This window comes from Pseudorasbora parva, chromosome 25, assembly GCF_024679245.1.
Source record: "Pseudorasbora parva isolate DD20220531a chromosome 25, ASM2467924v1, whole genome shotgun sequence".
Lineage (NCBI taxonomy): Eukaryota > Metazoa > Chordata > Actinopteri > Cypriniformes > Gobionidae > Pseudorasbora > Pseudorasbora parva.
In genome coordinates, this window is record NC_090196.1 from 17,750,631 (window position 1) to 17,773,262 (window position 22,632).

The 22,632-nt window shown below is 37.0% G+C and overlaps 1 protein-coding gene across 1 annotated transcript in view; it reads right to left on the reverse strand.

Moving 5' to 3' along the window:
- hcn4l (hyperpolarization activated cyclic nucleotide-gated potassium channel 4l) overlaps positions 1–15,935 on the reverse strand; it is a 37,453-nt gene extending 21,518 nt beyond the window's left edge. Inside the window, exons 1-2 of the mRNA XM_067436712.1 lie at positions 14,638–15,935; positions 2,117–2,540 (exon numbers count right to left, since the gene is read on the reverse strand). Of these exons, the coding sequence (XP_067292813.1) occupies positions 2,117–2,540; positions 14,638–15,278 (1,065 nt within the window). The 5' untranslated portion in view covers positions 15,279–15,935. The remainder of the gene's footprint in view (positions 1–2,116; positions 2,541–14,637) is intronic.
- Positions 15,936–22,632: the final 6,697 nt, after the last annotated feature.

Consider the following 22,632-nt stretch of genomic DNA (forward strand, 5'->3'; position numbering starts at 1 on the left):
GCACTGTTATCTGTTACCGATCATTTCCTAGAGCCCATCCAAAACGACATTTCTGCCATAATTTACATGTTCCAAACCTAAAGCAGTTGAAGAGTCTCCTATTCTCAGGCTGTCTGTATTTGACCAAAATACAGTAAAACAGTAATATTTTGAAATATTATTACAATTTAGATTAACTATTATCTATTTGAATCTATTGTAAAATGTTATTTATTCCTATGATGGCAAAACTGTTTTTAAGCAGCCATGACTTCAGTGTCACTTGATCCTTCACAAAATCATTCTAATATATTATCAATGTTGAGAACTGCTTAATATTTTCATGGAAACCATGATACTGAATACTTTGAAGAATAGAAAATGAATATATTTGAAATTGAAATCTTTTGTACACTGTAAACCCTAACGCTCAAAATAATTAATTGGTTTGAGTAGAGCCAACTCAAATTAAACAAAATAGTTCAAACAAATGAACTTTTGTGAGTATTTAGAACTTTCTTTTTCTTTTGAGTTCTCAAAACTGATACATTTTAAGTAATCTTAATTGTTTCATTGTTTATAACCAAGATTAACAATAAGTGGGAAATTGTAGTAGTGTTTAATGTTTTGTTATACTAGCTAAGAAGAGTTTCTGTTATGTTGGATTGTTGTAGGGTTAACCACCATCATGATGACGAGTGAAACAGGCATGAGCTTTGAGAACAGAAATATGCTAAATGTTTTATATTGCTGTCCTTGTTTAGCAAGTGCTAATGTGCTAATGTTACCAAAAGCTTTGAATAAACAATTAGCAAGATGGCATTAAAGGAACAGTCCACTTTTTTTGAAAATAGGCTTATTTTCCAAGTCCCTTTGAGTTAAACAGTTGAGTTTTACCGTTTTTGAATCCATTCAGCCGATCTCTGTATCTGGCGGTAGCACTTTTAGCATAGCTTAGCATACATCATTGAATCGGATTAGACCGTTAGCATCTCGCTCAAAAATGACCAAAGACTTATTCCTATTTAAAACTTGACTCTTCTGTAGTTACATCGTGTACTAAGACCAATGGAAAAATACAAGTTTTGATTTTTAGACCGATTATAGATAGGAACTATTCTCTCATTCCTGCGTAATAATCAGGGAACCATGGGTGTAGCAATGCAGTGATATTATGCAGAAAATACTTCCTAGCTATATCGGTCTAAAAAAAAAAAAAATTCATTTTCCATTGGTCTTAGTACATGATGTAACTACAGAAGAGTCACGTTTTAAATAGGAAAATATAGTGAAAACCTTTGGTCATTTTTGAGCACGATGCTAATGGTCTAATCCAATTCAATGATGTATGCTAAGCTATGCTAAAAGTGCTACAGCCAGATACAGAGATCAGCTGAATGGATTCAAAAACTGTAAAACTCAACTGTTAAACTCTAAGGGTCTTTGAAAATAAACCTATTTTAAAAAAAGTGGAGTGTTCCTTTAATTGAATTAGCTAGTTAAAGATAGTCAAGTTTCTACTACTAAAAATTTGTGATTACATTATTTTTTTAAGTTAAATGTACGAATTAGCTGACTCAAATATTCAAGTTCAGAGCGATTAAAATGCATGGTTAAAATAGGCCTCAATTGTTTTAAGTTTTGCCAACTTATTTGGATTTACAGTGTAACATTATACATTTATTTACTGTCACTTGATCAATTTAACAAGTTTATGCTGAAGTGTTAATTACTTGGAAAAAAAAATCCTACTGAGCCTAAACTTTTCAACAGTAGTGTATAAAGCAGTATTTTTGGTACTTCTATGATACGTTTATTTTTTTTATAATTATATATATTTATTTATGACTTTAGAACAACATGAGGGTGAGTAAATGATGGCAGAAGTCAACAAATTTCTTTAATGGTATGCATTATGGTTACAGTTGTGTTTAGGGAATGAGTGTATGCATATGACAGAAATATTGCTTTAGGACCACCAAAAGAAACCACAGCCAGCCGCATTATAAAGTATGGGAATATCAAATAAGCTTCATATCACATTTCAATTATATTTCAACATTTACAAGCCACAAGAAAAAGTGTTTATTTGCGATAGACATGTTACAATCTAACTGTTTACACAGGTGCATCTTACCTCCTCCCACTGGTGGATGTATCTAATGAGTCTGGACAATCTCAGTAGCCGGAGCAGGCTGAGTATTTTAGTGAAACGCACAATCCTCAACGCTCGTGCCGTCTTGTAGAAGTCTGAGTCGATTCGTGTCTCCACAATGAGGAAGATGTAATCCACAGGAATGGAAGAGATGAAATCCACAGCGAACCAGCTCCGAAGGTACTTCACCTTGATCTGCTGAGGGTCCAAGATGATTTCCGTGCTGTCTTCCTTTACGATCCCGGTGCGGAAGTTCAGCACCAGGTCAACCAGGAAGAATGTGTCAGAGACCACGTTAAAGACTATCCAGGCGGGGGTGTGTTCATCTTTAAAGAAGGTGATGCCTACAGGGATGATGATCAAGTTGCCCACCATTAAGAGGAGCATGATCAAGTCCCAGTAGAACCTGGAGGACATAAAATAGACAAAGTGTTTATTTAATGCCTTAAGAACAGAAGAGTCTAAAATTACCTTTGGAGCCAATTAAAGATTATAAGCTATGATTAAGCACTTCTTTTTAAATAGTTGTTGAAATCACTTTTACATATACATGCACAGAAACATTTAAAGGGGACCTATTATGTTCCTTTTGTGTGCATGTGAAGTTTCATCTCAAATACACCACAAATAATTTTTTTAATAGTTTGTTAAAATAAAATTTTTTGGGGGGTGAGCAAAAACACAGCGTTTTTGTGTGTGGCCCTTTAAATGCAAACGATCTGCTGCTCTACGCTTACACCAAAAGTGCATGCACCACTGATCTATATAAGCACCACACACATAAAGCCACCTCTCAATTAACTTTGGGAGTCACCAAGTACCAAAATGAGTGGTTTTCTGCACTCAAATACATACAAAAGGATGTCAAGTATTCAGTAAAACACAGTCAGTTTTGGAACGGTAAAAAGTAGAAATATAACACGTTGTGTAACAGTATATTGGATCCGTGCATAAACTCTTAAAGTGAAAAGAGCCTAATATTCCTTATGCTGTTTCTCATATTAATCAAAGAACAAAAGACAAAGAGAATCACTCTGCATTTGACTGAATAACTTGTATAACTTTAATTGTAAACGTTAAAGGGTTAGTTCACCCAAAAATAAAAATGATGTCATTAATGACTCACCCTAATGTCGTTCCACACCCGTAAGACCTCCGTTCATATTCTGAACGCAGTTTAAGATATGTTATATTTAGTCCGAGAGCTTTTACAAAATACATTTTGTCCAAAAATAACAAAAACAACGATTCAGCATTGTCTTTTCTTTCGGGTTTGTTTTCAATCCTCAAACAAGGTTTCGAACGATTATGAATCAGCATATTGATTCATGATTCGGATTGCGTGTCAAATTGCCAAACTGCTGAAATCACATGACATTGGCGATCCGAATCATGAATCAATACACTGATTCATAACCGTTTGAATCTTTGTTTGCAGATTGAAAACAAACACAGAAGAGAAGACAATGCTGAATAAAGTCGTAGTTTTTGTTATTTTTGGACCAAAATGTATTTTCGATGCTTCAAGAGATTCTAATAAACTAACTGATATCACATATGGACTACTTTGATGATGTTTTTATTCCCTTTCTGGGCATGGACAGAAAGTGTGCATACACTTATATACGCTCTCGGACTAAATATAAAACATTTTAAACTGTGTTCCGAAGATGAACAGAGGTCTTACAGGTGTGGAACGACATTAGGGTGAGTCATTAATGACATAATATACATTTCTGGGTGAACTAACCCTTTAATCTTTGTTTTCATTTTTACAATGAGACTATCTAGTGTTATTTTACATTTGAATAATTTCTGTAGTATTTCTCTTTATTTGATTGCATTTACTTGCAGTTGTTTGCAATTTATTTGTTCTTATTACAGACATTTTATGAAAATAAAACTTTGCATTGAAGAAAAGTTGAAAATCTTTTTCCCATATACTGTCAATTATAGTTCTTAGAGAGAAAATCTGAACCTGCAAAAATCTGTATCAGCAGGTCACACTCTGGAAATCGGAATCGGCCAAGAAAATTTCCAAACATTCTGTAGCTAAACTGATGTGCCAGAGAATAATTGATGAGATGCATGCCTTGAAAGCACTATTAGTGGCTTAGGGTGCATCTGCCAAATGCATAAATGTAATTGTCTTCCATCATTTCCTCAACATAAGTATCATGATGTTAGTAAACCCAAATCTAAAAACCGTATTCATGGATTCCTTGAGAACGCTTCATGAGCTCAAACCCTGACTGAAGCTGGAAATGGCTGGCTGTCTGGTTGGGCTATTACTTCTCGTTTATGGATGAGTTCCCTGTTTGGTAATTGGATGTGTTGTACGTATGTAAATGAAAGGGGCTGGAAGACATCCAGGAGACCTCCTCTGGCAAGACCGTCATTTCATCAGTAAAAGATCTGCTGGGTGAAACGTTTACACAAAAACATGCAGACATAATTGCTGAACGCAGCATTAATTACCCCATTGGCCCTTCCATGCCAAAATTAGCCTTTTTGGTTGCACAAAACATTTAATAATGCTTATAATATTTCATGCTATTTTACAGTATTTGCCTGGCTCTTTTCCCCCTGTGCTAATATTCTTTCACATAATTTGATATACACCACAAACCGAAGTCATTGATTAGCATTCTTCATTTATGGCGTGGTAGAACTAGTTGGTAAATAAATTCCAGTCCTTTGCTGCCGAGTTGTAATTAAGCAGGAATTGATCACATAGAGGGGTTGATAAACCAGCTCGCTATAGATTGCAATGAGAGAACGAGGCTCTCAGCATTTCAGAGTTTTCCAGTGGGATTAGGTGTTGTTTGACACCACGAACTAGAAGAAAAAAAAACATTGTGTTCGATTTTAGACCTGGCCCTTATATTTGTGTATAAATAGGTCACAATGGTTTCTTCAGTGACAAATTGCTTGCGAAATGATCGCAGAAACGATCAAAAGCAGATTAAACATGAGCTTACAAAGTACCAGATCCTGACTGAAGGTCACACTTATCAGCAATCATATTAGCGTAAACAACCATAAACATAAAAAAGCTATGTGTTTCATGAACAGCTATGTATCTGTTAAAACAAAACAAAAAATTATGTTTTTTAGTCCTGTATGGTAAAAGCATATAAAATCCTCCCATCTAACAGGGAATGTTCTCAAAACATTATCTCAATTTTCTCTCAAGTCGTGATAAAAATATTCATCCAGTAATGTTAATGGAATGTTTGTTAAATTTTATGTGGTCTCTAATAATAATAATTTGTTTGATTTATATAGCGCTTTTCAAGGCACTCAAAGCACTTTACATTGAAGGCGGGAATCTCCTCAACCACCACCAATGTGCAGCAAACACCTGGATGATGCGACGGAAGCCATATTGTGCCAGAACGCCCACCACACACCAGCTGATTGGTGGGGAGGAGACTGAGTGATGAAGCCAATCATTATATGGGGATTATTGGGAGGCCGTGATGAACAGAGTCCTGACGAACAGAGTCCTGAACTCCAAACTGAATGTCAGAATGGGAAAGAAAGATGATTTAAGCAATTTTGAGTGTGGCATGGTTGTTGGTGCCAGACGGGCCAGTCTGAGTATTTCACAATCTGCTCACTTACTGGGATTTTCACACACAACCATTTCTAGGGTTTACAAAGAATGGTGTGAAAAGGGAAAAAGATCCAGTATGTGGCAGTCCTGTGCTCGAAAATGCCTTGTTGTTGCTAAAGGTCAGAGGAGAATGGGCCGAATGACTCAAGCTGATAGAAGAGCAACTTTGACTGAAATAACCACTCGTTACAACCGAGGTATGCAGCAAAGCATTTGTGAAGCCACAACACGCACAACCTTGAGGCGGATGGGCTACAACAGCAGAAGACCCCACCGGGTACCACTCATCTCCACTACAAATAGGAAAACGAGGCTACAATTTGCACAAGCTCACTAAAATTGGACAGTTGAAGACTGGAAAAATGTTGCCTGGTCTGATAAGTCTCGATTTCTGTTGAGATATTCAGATGGTAGAGTCAGAATTTGGCGTAAACAGAATGAGAACATGGATCCATCATACCTTGTTACCACTGTGCAGGCTGGTGGTGGTGGTGTAATGGTGTGGGGGATGTTTTCACCCTTTCACAAAGCTTGAATCATTTCAAATTGGTTTATTCAACATGACTGTGAGTTCACTGTACTAAAAGGGCCCCCACAGTCACCAGATCTCAACCCAATAGAGCATCTTTGGGATGTGGTGGAACGGGAGCTTCGTGCCCTGGATGTGCATCCCACAAATCTCCATCAACTGCAAGATCTTATCCTATCAATATGGGCAAGCATTGCTAAAGAATGCTTTCAGCACCTTGTTGAATCAATGCCACGTAGAATTAAGGCAGTTCTGAATGCGAAAGAGAATCAAACACAGTATTAGTATGGTGTTCCTAATAATCCTTTAGGTGAGTGTATACCACTCAAACGTACTGTTTTAATAGGAAATACCGTACATCTTCATAGCCAGACAAACCGTGATTTGCTTGTAAATCTATTTCATCGAGTTTTTAAATAAATCAGCCAGCACTTAGAATAGAAAAAATGAAAAAAAAAAAAAAAAAAATCAAGCTAATATTATATGTTACATCTGTGGCAAGATAATACTATAATCACATGTATGTTAAATACCTACTTTTAAGTGTAATATAAAATCTGGGTTTAATCAAATGGAAAAATACTACTTCCACACTTTCGCATTGCATGGCTCTATTTTACATAGCTTGAAATGAGCTTTGGGGGAGATTAAACAAGAACAAACCATCTATAGGAAGTGTCACTAAATCTGCCAGATTATTCTCAGACAGTTTTCAGATTATAAAGGATTTGCCATTGACATTTAGCCTTGGACAGATGCTCCAGTGGTCAAAGCAGTCAGCAGGCAAAAAGAATAAGTAATACAGCAGCATGTGCTGAACTGTTTGTACCATACCCTAATGCAAGAACTAAATGACCTGTACCAATATTGAAACAAGTTTTAAAACTACATAAATGTAGCGATTATTAAATTATTTGAATAAAATTAAGTTATTTACAGTATATATAAAAATAAAATTGCTGAAGATGCGCAACGAAGAGGTGAGGCGAGGACCTAATTGCAGCAGTTTATTAAACAAACACAACAAAGATCATCCAAACCAGGCAAAAAATCCCAACAAGAAACACAAATTCAGACAGTAGATTAAAAAAAATGCAACAACTTCATGACAGGGAGGTAAAGACTATGGCTGCGTCTGAAATCACATACTCTCAAGTAAGTACTTATTTTGAATTACTCCGCGACTGCTAAAAAAAGTGTTTTATGAGTATATGAGTAGTATGAATGCAATCTGGACATACTACCTTCGCCATGCTGTCATTATCACGTGACCTACCAGCGTCAGTTACGTCGCTTGTCATTCACAAATCCTCTCCTGTGGCATCATGGGATAGTAAAGTGTCCATCGTATGCACACTTCTGAATCTCGCTGGAAGAAGTAATCCACGTACTTTTTATTTACTCTTCTATAAGTACTGCTAATTATGACATACTTCTTTTATCACACACTGTTTAGTAGGGAATAATGGGATTTCTGAAAGACAGGGGTATATAGGCTACACAGCATAGCTAGGGGCTAACGTGGAACAGGCAGGGGTAATCAATCGCTATGAAAAACAAAGAAGAGTAACCATGGAGGCAATGGCAAAAAGCAAACCAGAAGTAAACACAGGAAGTGAAACAACAGAACAATAGGAACAGAGAATACACTTCAACATAAGAGTCCTTAACACAAAACAAAGGAAGGCAAGATAGGAATTGTAAAAAATGTATTTAAAACAAAACATAATACAATTTTACTTTTTTTTATTTATAGAAACTGTATTGAAAGCTGCACTCTGTAAATGTGGCCTCTGTCGCAATCTCTGCTTGAATCCTGTAATTGCTGTTAGTTGCGTTTATTATTTTACCATTTTACGAATCGGCACGGCTCCTCAGCGCGGATGAATCTAATGTTTGGAGGATTTTATGTGGTTGTAAATCATTCACCGTACCGGTAAGTGAAAAAAGACCTGGTGAAAAGTGAAAGGACCTGGTGAAAAAACCAAGTGAGGTTTCAAGTGAAAGGACCAAGTGAAAAAAGTGATAAAATCTAATGACCATATCACATCAAACCGTTCAAATTATTATTATTGTTATATTTTGTTCTCAAAATTGTTCATGTTAACAACATCAGCATTGAATGACTACGTGTATTTAGTGCGTATTAGCATTACTTGTAGATTTTAATTTCTGCACAGTCTAATCTTTTTCTTTTGACTCCGGGTGAATCTCCAGTTGTCAGTGATGATTGACGTTTTGATCTTTCTTTTTAATTATTCCTGTGAAAAAAGGCCACCTGCAGCATCCTCACATGCAACATAGCCTTGCCCGGGACTCCTTCCTTATGTATACAGACGTGATGATAACACATTATTACAAGCTTACCACTTACAAGTTGTGAACTGGGCTATGGTAATGAGATGGTTTTAAACACTGGCTGGTATATGTGCTCAAAAAGTGATTTTTGATTTTTTTTAAATTACTTTTTTAGCCAAATAAAGTTACAGAACGGATTGAAGTAATTTTACATAGTCCCTAGACCATGTTTGTTAATGAAATATTTTATATCCCCCACCCCCCACCCCGTATCACATTACATTACAATTACATCACAGTATTTTCTTGGTCCACTTAATCTCAGGATTATATCTTATTATATATTATATTATATATATATATATATATATATATATATATATATATATATATATATATATATATATATATATATATATATATATATATATATATATATAGATCATATATATATATATAGATCATATATATATATATATAGATCATATATATATAGCTTTCATCATGTGTATATTAGCCTTTACACTGCCTATATGCAACAAGCAGCAGTCAACCCACACTGTTACTAGACTAGAGCAATAATTGTCTAGGGAATATCCAACTTCACTATCGCTGTAACTACATTATAAACATTATTCTCTACCCAATTCTCATGTGTAAATATATGATATATCATAATAATATACATTATAAACAACCAGAAACCACAAAAGGCAGTCGTCAATGTCATTTGGGCAAGCAATGGGAATCTCAGATTTTCCCAATATAATGTAAAATGGACACCCGGTGTGTGGGTATGAACTTGAGAAATACTAGCTTGGAAAAGGTTCTGTACAAAGGTCTAGCAAGTTTGTGTGGCCTTCTAAAGTTTTGATTCTAAAGATAATTTTGAAGTTGTGTGGCTCTTTAACAACCCTATTTAGGCTAAAAATCAACTAACAGATGAGAGCCACTGTTAAATGACAGCAGAGGGAACACATTTCATCCAAACAAAAGCCTTTGCAATAATCAGCTTTCTGTTACAATCTGCCAAAAATACACTCTCCATTCTCCTTCTCTATCTGTTGCTGCTTAGCATATTATGAGTCCTAATTGTCTTTCCCAATCCCCATCCCTCCAATTGTGATGATCTCTCTGTGGAATCTGTGTCAACTCTACTCACCAGATCTAGTCATCATTCCGAATGCTCTGCACCAGAGCTCAACCAGTCGCTCTGGCCGCCAGAGTTCCCTGCAGAAAGCTAATGTGTTGGGTACATCATAATAGGTTTATGCAAGCCATGATTCACTTGGGTGGCTGTCATGCCGCCGTCATGCAAAATAATTAAATGAATACAGATAGCCTAAAGGGTGTTTCTTCAACAATGGGCACGTTTGGCCTTGTAGACCTTTAGAAAGTGAACTCAGCCCAGACCTACAACACACTCCCAAGTGTTCGGCGTAGTAATGGATATGACAATGTTGATATGTTTGGTCTTGGCGGAATCGATCTGCTAAGCTTCTGCTGCTTCTACAGACTTGCTAATGCTGATACATAAACGGCATGCTGCTGTGAGCAAGTGAGACATGCTGCTGCTGTACAATATAGCGTCTAGAATTACCCGTAGCAAAATCTATACAAGTGGAGCTGGGGAAGGTGGAGGGTTTCTGAAAGCGTGCTGCAAAATGCTTTAGCAAACACTGACCAAGTATTTAAAAGTTGAACAACGAGCTCACTGGCCACTGCTACATCAGAAACCAATCAGCTGTGCCCTGTAGAGAACACATGCAGATTAAAGACCTATCAGCCTGCGCCATCTAGAGTTTCATAACAGAACTTTTCTTTATTTTGAATTATAGTCCCCAAACCTAAACTCACAAACGTCTTTATAGAGACACAATGCTATCATGATCAAATGAAATAAGTTTTTGTGTGTACCACACAATACAAATATTAAAGCAAAAATACAATACAACTTTCATGAAGTAAAATCACTAAAAGCGTCTTTCCGCCGAAAAAAATAGTCCCTGAACGTGAACAGCAACCACTGATCTATATAAATGTTCTAAATACAGATTAGTGACAGCAACAGAGTTTACATTATTACGCCGCCCGATGGCGGCAATGGCTTTTGATTTTAAAAAATGACGAAGATGTTTTGAAGAATGTTCTTTTTCTTTTTACTATGTATTTTTTCCCATACTATGGAAGTCAATGGGGCCCATTAATTGTTTGGTTATGCATATTCTTCAAAATCATAAAATTGTCATCAGGAAAATTTTGGAAAAAAATATTATGGAATACAAATAATTGGTTATTGTTTAGCAGCATATTTAATTTCTTAGTCAATTAAACCCAGGAGATAAAAACTATTAATAAAACTATTAAAATAAAAATAAAATCTGACAATTAGAGAACGGTCAGAAAACACTGGACGTTTCTGCCCCCCTCACTGATTTTTTTTCTTTCTTTCTTTTTGTTCTTGAAATACTTGTAAGATACGATATGTTGGTTATTATTATACTTTTTTTTTTTTAAAGTATGATTTTAGACGGATACTTCAAGCTTTATACCGGAACAATAAAGTTGCTCCCAAAATGAAATGTCTCAGCAAAAAATTACCATAAAAACATTCCTCTCAATATTTAAAATAATGTGTTAACATTAACTTCTCATGATCCATTAAACGTTGTTATGAAATGGCTAGATAAAAAGCCATAAAAAATAAAATAAACATAAATAAAAAAGTTTCCATGAACACAAAAATGTACAATATTGAAGAAACATCTATGAATTTGAGCACAGATATACACATCTATTGCAGTAATATGTTTAGTGCATGATTAAATAAAAAGCTAAACCTTTTTGCTCTGTTAAAAAGGGCTAAAATATTCGTGAAATGTTTTTTTAATCTCTGTGCGAGAGCAGTGCTTTCATTCTCCCCTGAAGATAAAGGAGAAAGGATGTGATGCACCATATTGTTTAGCAGAAAATTATATTTCCTACGCCTCCAAATGCACTGCAGAACAGAGCTGCTGTGTGGTGATTCATTAAAAAGCACGTCTCTTTGCTTCCCTTATTCCAGAACCCCTTGAACACTGACGCTAACCTTCCACCCCCTCTCAACAGCCTCCCCCTACATTCTGACACTCTCTTCTCGTTTTCTGCATCAACCAGGTGATGCAATCAGCAAATGGAAGTCCATGCATCGCCCATCCCCTTCCCTAACAGTGCTGAGGGAGGAAGGTCAGAGAGCACGAGGAGAGAGGGATGTAGCAAGTGCGAGAGGAAGGGCAAATGTGAAAATGACACCTGAAAATGCCAGACGACTAAGGACGTTACCTCTTGTGACAGATGAATCTTTACAAATCACACTTTTTTTTTTTTTTTTTTTTTTTTTGGTACACAACAGGTTTCGCTGAAATAACATTTCTCTTAAAAATAAAGGTTCTTTATTGGTATTGATTGTTCCATGAAGAACCTCTGACATCCACAAAACCTCCCCATTGCACAACCGGTTCTTTATATCGAAACTGTTCTTCACATTATTAAACATTTTTTTTCACATTAAGAAAATAATTGGCAGCCTGACAAGCCACACCCACATCAAGATGTTGGGTTTTAGAGCACACCATTGACAGGGCTAAATCCGAGGGACGGAATAAAAGGTTGTCTTTAAAACTCCCTCTGCATGCAAAAGGACATCGCTACAACCAACCAGAGCAACGAAGGTGAAACACAGCTCATTGACAGACTAAACTTTCGCCTTATCCGGTCGGCAAAACTCAGAACAGATTTCCTTTGTTCTTTGTTCTTTTCTCAAAGAAAAGCTTAACTCCAAGTCTTCCAGATTCGCGGCCGAAGCAGATTCGCAAGACAGCTTCTTTGTTTTCAAGTAGCACAAGGAACTGCCGCAACTCTGCCATCAGCATGTTAAGCCCGCCCACTAACTCTATACAAGATGTGATTGGCCTGACCAGAGTTTGGTTTTTCCAGTTCGCAAGCCAACGGAGAGATAGATTTAGAATCAGATTTGCTGCCGCTATAGGTGGCGTCTAGATTTCTAGGCTAAAGAATTGGGTTGACTGAAGGAAACCAAAAATGGTTCTTACGGCATCACTGCCAAAAAATAAATAAAAATAATAATAATAATAATAATAATAATAATAATAATAATAATAATAATAAATAAAAAAAAAAATATATATATATATATATATATATATATATATATATATATATATATATATATATATATATATATATATATATATATATATATATATGTGTGTGTATATGTATATATATATATATATATATATATATATATATATATATATATATATATATATATATATATATATATATTTAAGAGTTTTCAATCAGATGACAACATGCATTTTTTGGATGGTTTCGCCAGTACAAATTTTACTGAATTGAAAGGGAAACACTCTAAAAAAATCCATAAAAACTCTACTAAAAATCCATACAAACTTGGCCCAATGTCCTTATAAGGAATTTTCCATATTGATTTTCAAAGGTGTTTGTTTTATTCATATTCTGAACTAAGCATTGTGTTTTAGGGTTAAAGAAACAAAAACAAACTAAATGAAAATTCATCATTACTCCCCCTCTTGTTGAGCCAAACCTGCATGGCTTTGCATAAATGTATGACTATAAATGTATGAGAAAATGTATTTTTTGTCCATGCAAAGTGAAAAAATAATTTGTCAAAATGTGTTTAAATCTTCTTCTGTTAAGATAAAGTCATACAGGTTTGGAACGACATGAGGGTGATTAACATTTGACAGAATTTTCATTTCTGGTGAAGCTACTGTTGATTCAAAGCCCACCTTTTTGCAACACTACACTGTAAAAATGTTAAAAGAAAAATGAATAAGTTAGTTACCTGGTTGCCTTCAAATTTTGAGTTTATTGAAATTAAAAAGTTGAGTTAATACAATGAATATTTTTGAGAATCGATAACCTTTATTCAAATATTATTAAAAGATTAAAAGATTTTGTATGCATATTTGGGTAATTTTATTTGTGATGACGCAGTGAAACATGATTTATGATTTATTTATCTATTTTCATGATTTATCACTTTGTTATGTGGTTCGGATACAAAAATATTTTGGGTTTCTATTTATTAAACCAATTTCCTTCATTGTATCAACTCAATTTTTTTTATTTCAATAAACACAAGATTTTAAGGCAGCCAGGTTACTAACTTTTTTAAGCTAAACCATCTTTTTTTTGACAGTGTACTGTCTGTAGTTGACATATTTTATTTCGTCCCATATCCAAAACAATGTGGCAATAGCTCATTAGGAGCACATAACTGCTCGGCTTACACGCCGTCCTGACTGCACGAAGGCCATGTGGTCCATGTCAGCTACCTGACTGTTAGTATACTGCCCCCTCCAACACAGACCGTTCAGCCACACCGACCAGAGTGCCATTAAATAAATTGTGTTGTCATAATCCTCTCTGATGTTTGCTCCCAATAATGCCTGTCGTCATGTTAACCCATTTTGATCACCCTATTTCCCGGGCTGTGCAGAACGGACAACTCTGAGTGAAAACAGCAGCGTTGCGTGAGAACAACATGAATCTAAACATGATTGTGAGACTTATTTCTCTGCAGTAAAGTGGGAGATTAGGGACAGCTCACTTATGTGAATGGTGCAGTGAAACTTTCACACAATGAGTGCCAAAACAATCACTAAAACTCAAAGGCACGGAGACAGTGGCACCGTTTGCCCTTGCATTTTGTGTTCTGGCAATGTGGATGGTATCAATGTCATTCAAACAGGAAAGAGGTGAATATGACCAGGTAATGTTAGTGAATGCAGCAGCACGGGGCCTGGTTTGAATATCCTCTGCAAGCTCAAGGACACAGAAAGACGTTTTTTTCAAAACAAAACTATTGTGATATACATATAAAAACGGGCTGTATTTAATCATCTCAGACATGTGAGCAGAGCACAAAATCACTTTCATTTTGGAGAGCCCCTTGCTTGGAGGCCTGATGGTAGTGGAAACATTTGCATAAATAATTTGACAGTGGATTACCTGAAGTCACTGTATGGGTGAATGATCCAAAAGCCCGCAGATTTGACCCGTTCTTGCTCGCGCTCCACTGCCTTCTCGCTCCCGAACATTCGAAGCGAGAACTTGTTGACTCCTGGTTGAAGCATCGCTCCAAACTGCCTGTGCATAAATCCCGCCGGGTACAGCCTCTCATCGTCCGGCAGGATCTGATCGATACCCTCCAACTTTACGAAAGTCGACTGTTCTTCAGAGGGCGCCTGCTGTGCAGCGTCGCCGCGACCGCCTTGCGCGCCCTGACTCTCTCCAGGTCCGGTGTGCTCCAAGGGACCTTCGTCCTCGGGGCTCGCATCCCCGATGAGGCGCCTCTGCTCCGCCAGATCCGCGTCTGAAGCATGTCGACTGGTGATGGAAGAGAGGCTGCCCCTGAACCTCCGGCAGTCGCCGTTCACGTTGGTTCTGAAGGGTTTCCCCACATCGGTCTCCGCGTCTCCGCTCTTGGCCTCGCTGACACCTTTAGAGCTCCCCGTGGAGGGAAGATGCTTCATCTTGACACTTTTCCTCCGAGTGTCCTTGTCGCTGTCTTCGCCGTCTCGAGTCATAGCACCCTTGTGTCCAAACTGATGTGGCAAGCTATAGAGCCGTTCGCGCATGGAAGAATGCATTGTGATCGACCACCTTAACAGAACAAATGACAGTCGGTATCATCTGAAAAGAGACGGCGGCAGGAAAATAGGTCGTTAAAAATATGAATGCACAAACATGCATCCCGCTGCATCTGTGAGACTAGACACCGATTCCGAGAGCGCAGAATCAAAGCGCGCACACTGGATGCGGGAAGACGGACGGACGTGTCTGAACGGGAAACAATTTGACGCGCGTCTCAATGATAAATCATTGCACCCTCCTTTTCAAACTACTCTTGAAACAACACTTACGAAGCCCCCGGCCATTTACACATCCGTAATCCAATGTGCAAAAGATGTCCAATTCAGTTGTGGTAACATGGGGATGGATAATCTATTACGTTGCCATAGAAGCGCAGACAGCAAGCAAATAAGCACGCACCATCTAACCCGACTGTTAGGGGTGTGGGAAAAAAATCAAAACATGGCATGACATTGCCTATCTTCAGCAAATGGTTTGGTGAGGTGTATTTTCGCCAGACAACATCCTAAAAAAAACCTGAATGGCAAAAGTAACGTTTTACGTCATCCGGTGTATTACGTCATGAAATCCTTATGGAAAAGATTGTTCCATGCTAACAGCTGGGTATTGTTTATCACTTGTCTTAACAGGACTGGGCGAGAATCTATAGGGTGAGAAGTAGGCTACTCAAAACAAAAAAGTGTGTATTCGTTTTACACTATAGATTCGCGCAAATCAACAGCGTTCTTCATCTAAAATGTTTCAAGAACCATTAAAGTTGAAGTCCCGTTCACTGGAGAAAGTAACCATAGCAACGTTCGCCGCTGCTGTTTAGGATCAGTATCGAGACAAAACACATCACTTTATTGACGATAATTTAAACAACAATATAATAAAATAAACTTTAGTTTTCATTAAAATGTCTTTAAATCATCACAAGATTAAAATTGACTATTTTTTAACGGAATTGCAGTTGCCTTTTCATTATATTTATCCATCCGTGCAATATAAATGTTTCTAATTCACATGTCCTTGTTATCGTAAATCAAAATAACTTCCTGTCACTCTTGCAGCATCTTCTCTTCTCTTCTCTTCTCTTCTCTTCTCTTCTCTTCTCTTCTCTTCTCTTCTCTTCTCTTCTCTTCTCTTCTCTTCTCTTCTCTTCTCTTCTCTTCTCTTCTCTTCTCTTCTCTTCTCTTCTCTTCTCTGGTGACGTGTTTGCTGGCGCGAGGGAGGGATCCTCCTGTCACTCACATCAGATCGACCAATTACAAAACACAACCATCCAAGTAAGATCTGATTGACAAAATCAAGCCCTGCCCTACATTTTTTCTTGTTTGCGAAGCCGTGGATACATCACAATAAGGAAGAAAAGTTTATCGCAACTTCCATTTCTTGCCGACTTTAAGGTTAGTTGGTTATTTTGGATGTCATAATACTATTTGGGCTGCATGACAAACCTAAACCTAAAACAATTGTGCCCTGAAAATTATTAACAGTGATTCTGAAGGTCACTGAATAATTTGCATACTGCTTCAGAGTAGAATAATGTATTATTAATATTCAGGTACATAGTTTGGTAGAGTATGAAGAAGATGTGATGAGATAAGACAGTATTGCAGATATCAGGTTGGGCCATATTAACAGCATCACTTTATATATAAAGTTTGGACATATTACTATTTGTAATGTTTTTGAAAGAAGTTTCTTCTGCTCATCAAGCCTGTATTTATTTGATCAAAAATACAGAAAAAAATTCAATGTATTATATTTTAAATGATCATTTATTATTGATGCAAAGCTGAATTTTCAGTATCATTGCTCCAGTCTTCAGTGTCACATGATCCTTCAGAAATCATTCTAATATGATGATTCATGTTCAAAGTTGAAAACAGTTCTCCTGCTTGATATTTTTTCATAACCTGTGATACTTTTTTATAATACTTTAATGAATAAAAAAAAGAAAAAGCAATGTTTTAAAAATAGAAACCTTTTGTAAGAACAATATACACTACTGATAAGTAATTTGGGGTCTGTCATTTTTTTCCTTTATTTTTTTGTTGTTGAAATAAATCAATAATTTTATCTAGCAAGGATGTGTTAAATTGATTAAAAAATGATAGTAAAGGAGATTTATATTATTTGAAAATATGTTTTTATTTTGAATAAATGCAGTTATTTTTTGCAAATGCAAAATTTTGGCCTGTACTGTATGTATATATATATATATATATATATATATATATATATATATATATATATATATATATATATATATATATATATAGGCTACATACACACACACACACACACACACACACACACACACACACACACACACACACACACACACACACACACACACACACACACACACACACACACACACACACACACACTGTCTGATCAGGCATAATATTATGACCACCTTCCTAATATTGAAGGTGTGCTGTGGAATCTGGCACCAATATGTTAGTAGCAGATCTTTTAAGTCCTGTAAGTAGCAAGGTGGCGCACATTTACTCAGTGGCTGGGCGTATTATCCTGCTGAAGGAGGGCACAGCCACCAGGGAATGCCATTTCCGTGAAAGGGTGTGCATGGTTTGCAACGATGCTTAGTGGTACGTGTCAAAGTAACATCCACATGGATGGCAGGACCTAATGTTTCCCAGCAGAACATTGCCCAAGGCATCACACTGCCTTCGCCGGTTTGCCTTCTTCCCATATGCATCCTGGTGCCATGTGTTCCCCAGGTAAGAGTAGGGGTGTAACCCCGGAATCCTGGCCAAATTTGCTCATTGGCCTCTGTCCATCATGGCCTCCTAATAATCCCCATATAATGATTGGCTTCATCACTCGGTCTCCTCTCAACCAATCAGCTGGTGTGTGGTGAGCGTTCTGGCGCAATACGGCTGCCGTCGCATCATCCAGGTGGTTGCTGCACATTGGGGGTGGTTGAGGAGATTCCCCCCTTCAATGTAAAGTGCTTTGAGTGCCTTGATAAAGCGCTATATAAATCAAACTAATTATAATTTTTTTATTATAAGTGATGCTTGACACACCCTGCCATCCACGTGATGTAAAAGAAAACGTGATTCATTAGACCAGGCCACCTTCTACCATTGCTCCGTGGTCTATGATCACATGCCCACTGTTGGTGTGCATCAATGAGCCTTGGCCGCCCATAACCCTGCCACTGGTTCAAAACTGTTCCTTCCTTGAACCACTTTTGATAGATACATGACCACTGCAGACCGGGAACACCCCACAAGAGCTGCAGTTTTGAGATATTCTGACCCAGGCATCTAGCCATCGCAATTCGGCCCTTGTAAGACTCGCTCAAATCCTTATGCCTAGCCATTTTTCCTGCTTCTAACACATCAACTTTGAGGACAAAATGTTCACTTGCTGCCTAATATATCCCACCCACTAACATGTAGCCGTGATGAAGAGATGAAGAGATGTGATAATCACGTTACCTGTCAGTGGTCATCATGCTATGCCTGATCAGTGTATATGGCCTATGGTTGTCAGAAAACAATATCATTATTGCAAAAATAAATAAATAAATAAAACAACGGTGTGGGGGAGGGGTGCCGCTTTCATGTTTGGTTTATTCAGGTTTGGTGTAGCTGGTGGACAAGTATGCTGGTTGAACAAGATAGTATTGCTGGTTATAGAGGGCTAGTGAGGACAACAGCTGTGATATTCTTTATATCATAGACAAGGGTCTTGTTTAGATGTTTATGACACATACGTGTGATGAATAAACAAAGAGGAGCAATAAGAGCATCACAACCACACAAGTAAATACATATAATAATTCTTATGAGAAATAAAATGATTATTCTGCCATATTCAAGAAATATATCCATGTTATGGTATGTTTTAATGTTCAAAAAGGACAGCAAAAACTTGTTTTAAAACAACTAATGTCCCTGTTTTTACTGTGCGGTCCAGATACAACACAACATGTCAGATGGGGAAGCCAGGGCACCAAGTGATCTGATGAAACTAGATACTGAGAGAATAATGGCACTATAATCTGTTAGCGCCAGGGCAAAGACAGCTTTCTGCCTTTTGAGCAGAAAATGCATTGTGACAATCACTGCCTTTCCAGGAATCATCTGTCCCTGTGGCTATGGTGGAGAAATGACTGTGAGATTATTCTGTTTGGATGGGATTTGTGTGTGTGTGTATATATGAAAATATCATCTTTCATTCTGTTGTATGTTAACCTGCTGTCTGTGAAAACAACTCAGTCAGATAATATCACCTTGTAATATTTGTATGGATTTAGCGTACAGGCCACAATTATAAGCTATTATGAGATTTAAAACAATTGCCTCTCGCATGTCAATGTTCTATTTTATAGTCATGTGCTAAACATATGGATACAATTTATATTTACATCACAGAAGTGGTTTAAATTGAATAGCTGCGAATGAGAGTAGATGATAAAACGAAATGTTATCTCCAATACTGCACAGCTAATTTTTGTTGCAATGTCTATAACTAGTGGAGTGGAAACAAACATCCACACACACACATTAATTAAGCGCTTGGAGGGTCTGAAGTTTCAGCCTTGGTCAGCAATGCCCCCCTCTGGTGTACAGGCATATTTGTTTTAGGACTGCTGGCTAGGATGATTATTTAAAAAAAATTACAACATTAACCCACACAAATATGTTAATACTGAAGCAGATGGCATTTACTTATTTTCGGAAACAAAGCAATATTGTGCTGTTGATTCTTTTTAGCTTGCATTCTTATAAACAATAAAAAAATCTTATATTACAATTTTCACTCAGATATTAGTAGTAGGCTACATTTCACATATGATTACAAAAAATGGGGGAACGTGATATTTTGAAGTATTTGTTTCTAAATATTTTATTTACAACTTTTAGTGTAAAACCCTAGGGTTTTAAATGAACATTTAAACGTTCTATATAAGGAAACATCTCATGATTACATGATGTTTAACCCTTAAATGCATGAGTGTTTCCACAATCATTATTACATATTTGGGGTCTTTAGCAAACACAGATGGATCTCTAACTGCTGCAGTAGTATAAAATGATCCTAATTTTAATATAAATTATTAAAGAATACAATAAAGCATATTTTGTTACCTTTCGGAACTTTAAGGGTTCACTTTGCAGCAAATCGCTGAGCCGTTTCAAGTTTTGCTGATGATAGCTAGGCCTACTTCCTATTTTGTTTTATGCCTGTGGTAATTATGAGTGAAAAACAAGCAGCAACCTCCCCCAGATTTTCTTGAAGCCAATACAGGAGTGACCTAAACTGCAACTCATCGCCTGGCCGCTAGAGACCCCAGAAGGAAGCAGAATCTAGAGCCCCATGTTATTAAAGCTACACTGTGTAACTTTTTTAGTTTATTCTTAGCTAAAATCACTTAGTTCTTTCAAAAATATATGTGCTCATTAATGTATATTTACTTCTTTCAAGTAATAATGTATTCTCGTAATTTTATAATATACCATTGAAAATACATACGGGTGAGGGTTCGGATGGCGGTCGCCATGTTGCTCCTCCATCTTGAAAGTACATTTGCCAAAGAGGGACATACCCGTAAATTCAAGCTTCGCTTTTCGCGTTTTTACACTCGATGGCACTGTGTCGAATGTGAAGAGGAGGATTGCTTGAGGCTGCAATATGATGATGGAGGATCACTCTTAAGCCCCTTTCACACTGCACGTCGGACCCGCAATATTCCCGGAACATTGCCGGGTCGCCTTCTGTGTGAAAGCAACCATGTCCCGGAATTGATTACCGAATTCGACTCGGGTCGGGGACCTAGTAACATTGCGGGATATGTCGCCAAGGAAGCGGAAAAGAGAATTAAGACGGCAACGCAATGGGCAAATCAACAAGACAAAATAAATATTGGAGTGGCCTTTCCAAGATGGAAAGAGCTCATGAGGAGCAACGATTTTAAAAAGGACGCCGACGTTGCCTGCTTTCTTCTCGACAGGTAATATTAATTCAGCCTATTTGTGTATATTGGAAGTTTTATTGTTGCTTGGCTAATTATATCATGGTGTGCTGTGCATAACACTAGAACGACGTCTATAGTTTTCCTCGCGTCAATGATGAAAAAGTATTGTTTACCTTATAACATAAATCCGTGTTCTATGACGGATAACATGAGATTAATATTTTAATTGCATTATAATTTGTTTGCCTTACACTAGTGATGTCGTACAATATACAGAATAACGATAGCACTGATAAAAGTTACTTTACTAAGATTAGCTTGCATTCGTCTGGGAACCTGATAGCTGATGTTAGCAATGAAATGGTAAAAAATAACGAAAACGTAAAACTATTATTCATTTTACATAGATTAATTTGATCATAGATCATTTGGCAAATTAAATAACTGCAAATTATAATAGTTTTCAAAAGTAACCTCATCACTTGAAGCAACACTCACCGAAGAGGTCGAACTGGAAGCCATGACTAAATCGGCCACCGTAGGAGTTGAAACGAAATTGAAATTGAGAGGAGCAGAAACTATTATTCACTGGATGGGCATATATCTTTTCACCACTAGATGGGGGACAGTGTAGCTTTAAAATGCCTAACTTTACAGCGAAAAAAAAAAACATGTTTACAACCTGGTACAAATTGTGGTTTTGGTCTGTATAGATCATTTTGCCCTTTATGACAACTGTGAGGGAGTGATTTTTTTTTTTAAATAACTTATTTATTTACATTATATAAAGTCTTAAAGTTGAGTGACAGGTTGCTTGTCCTTGGTCTGCTGTCTGCTAGTCACACGTCACCTCAGCTCTGCCCACATCCCGCCTCTTTGCCTATTGTAAGTTTTTCGGGAGTATGGTGAAAAATTGTCATCATTGTGTATCAGAAATTGCCACCTTGAGGAATAAAGGTGATAAACTATTACATACCTCGGGTCCCTATACACCTTTTTTTAGAAAATAGAATCGCGTCCAGGGATATCCAGACAGCAACATGGTGTTGGCCCAGATCCGGGCCACATCTGATACATGTGGATTCAACACGTACCAGATGTGGGCTGACACTAGTCTGGGTAAAGATCTGAGTTATGAATTTAAGGGTTAACGGGTTATTTTAAATGTTTCTAGTGACGTTATGCTGATTAATTCATTAAAATTGAATGAAAATTTAAAGTGAATTAAAATGAGCCTGACAGAACTCTTTTATATTCTATATAGAACCTTTTCTTCAAATGTCCTTGTTTGCTAGTTTATCAAATAGGATTTTGCATGTGCACAATGATTAGTTACAATAATCAAATTTACATGAACCTGTGTTAAAATAAACAAGGCATCGCATCATATTATAAAAAAGGACAACACA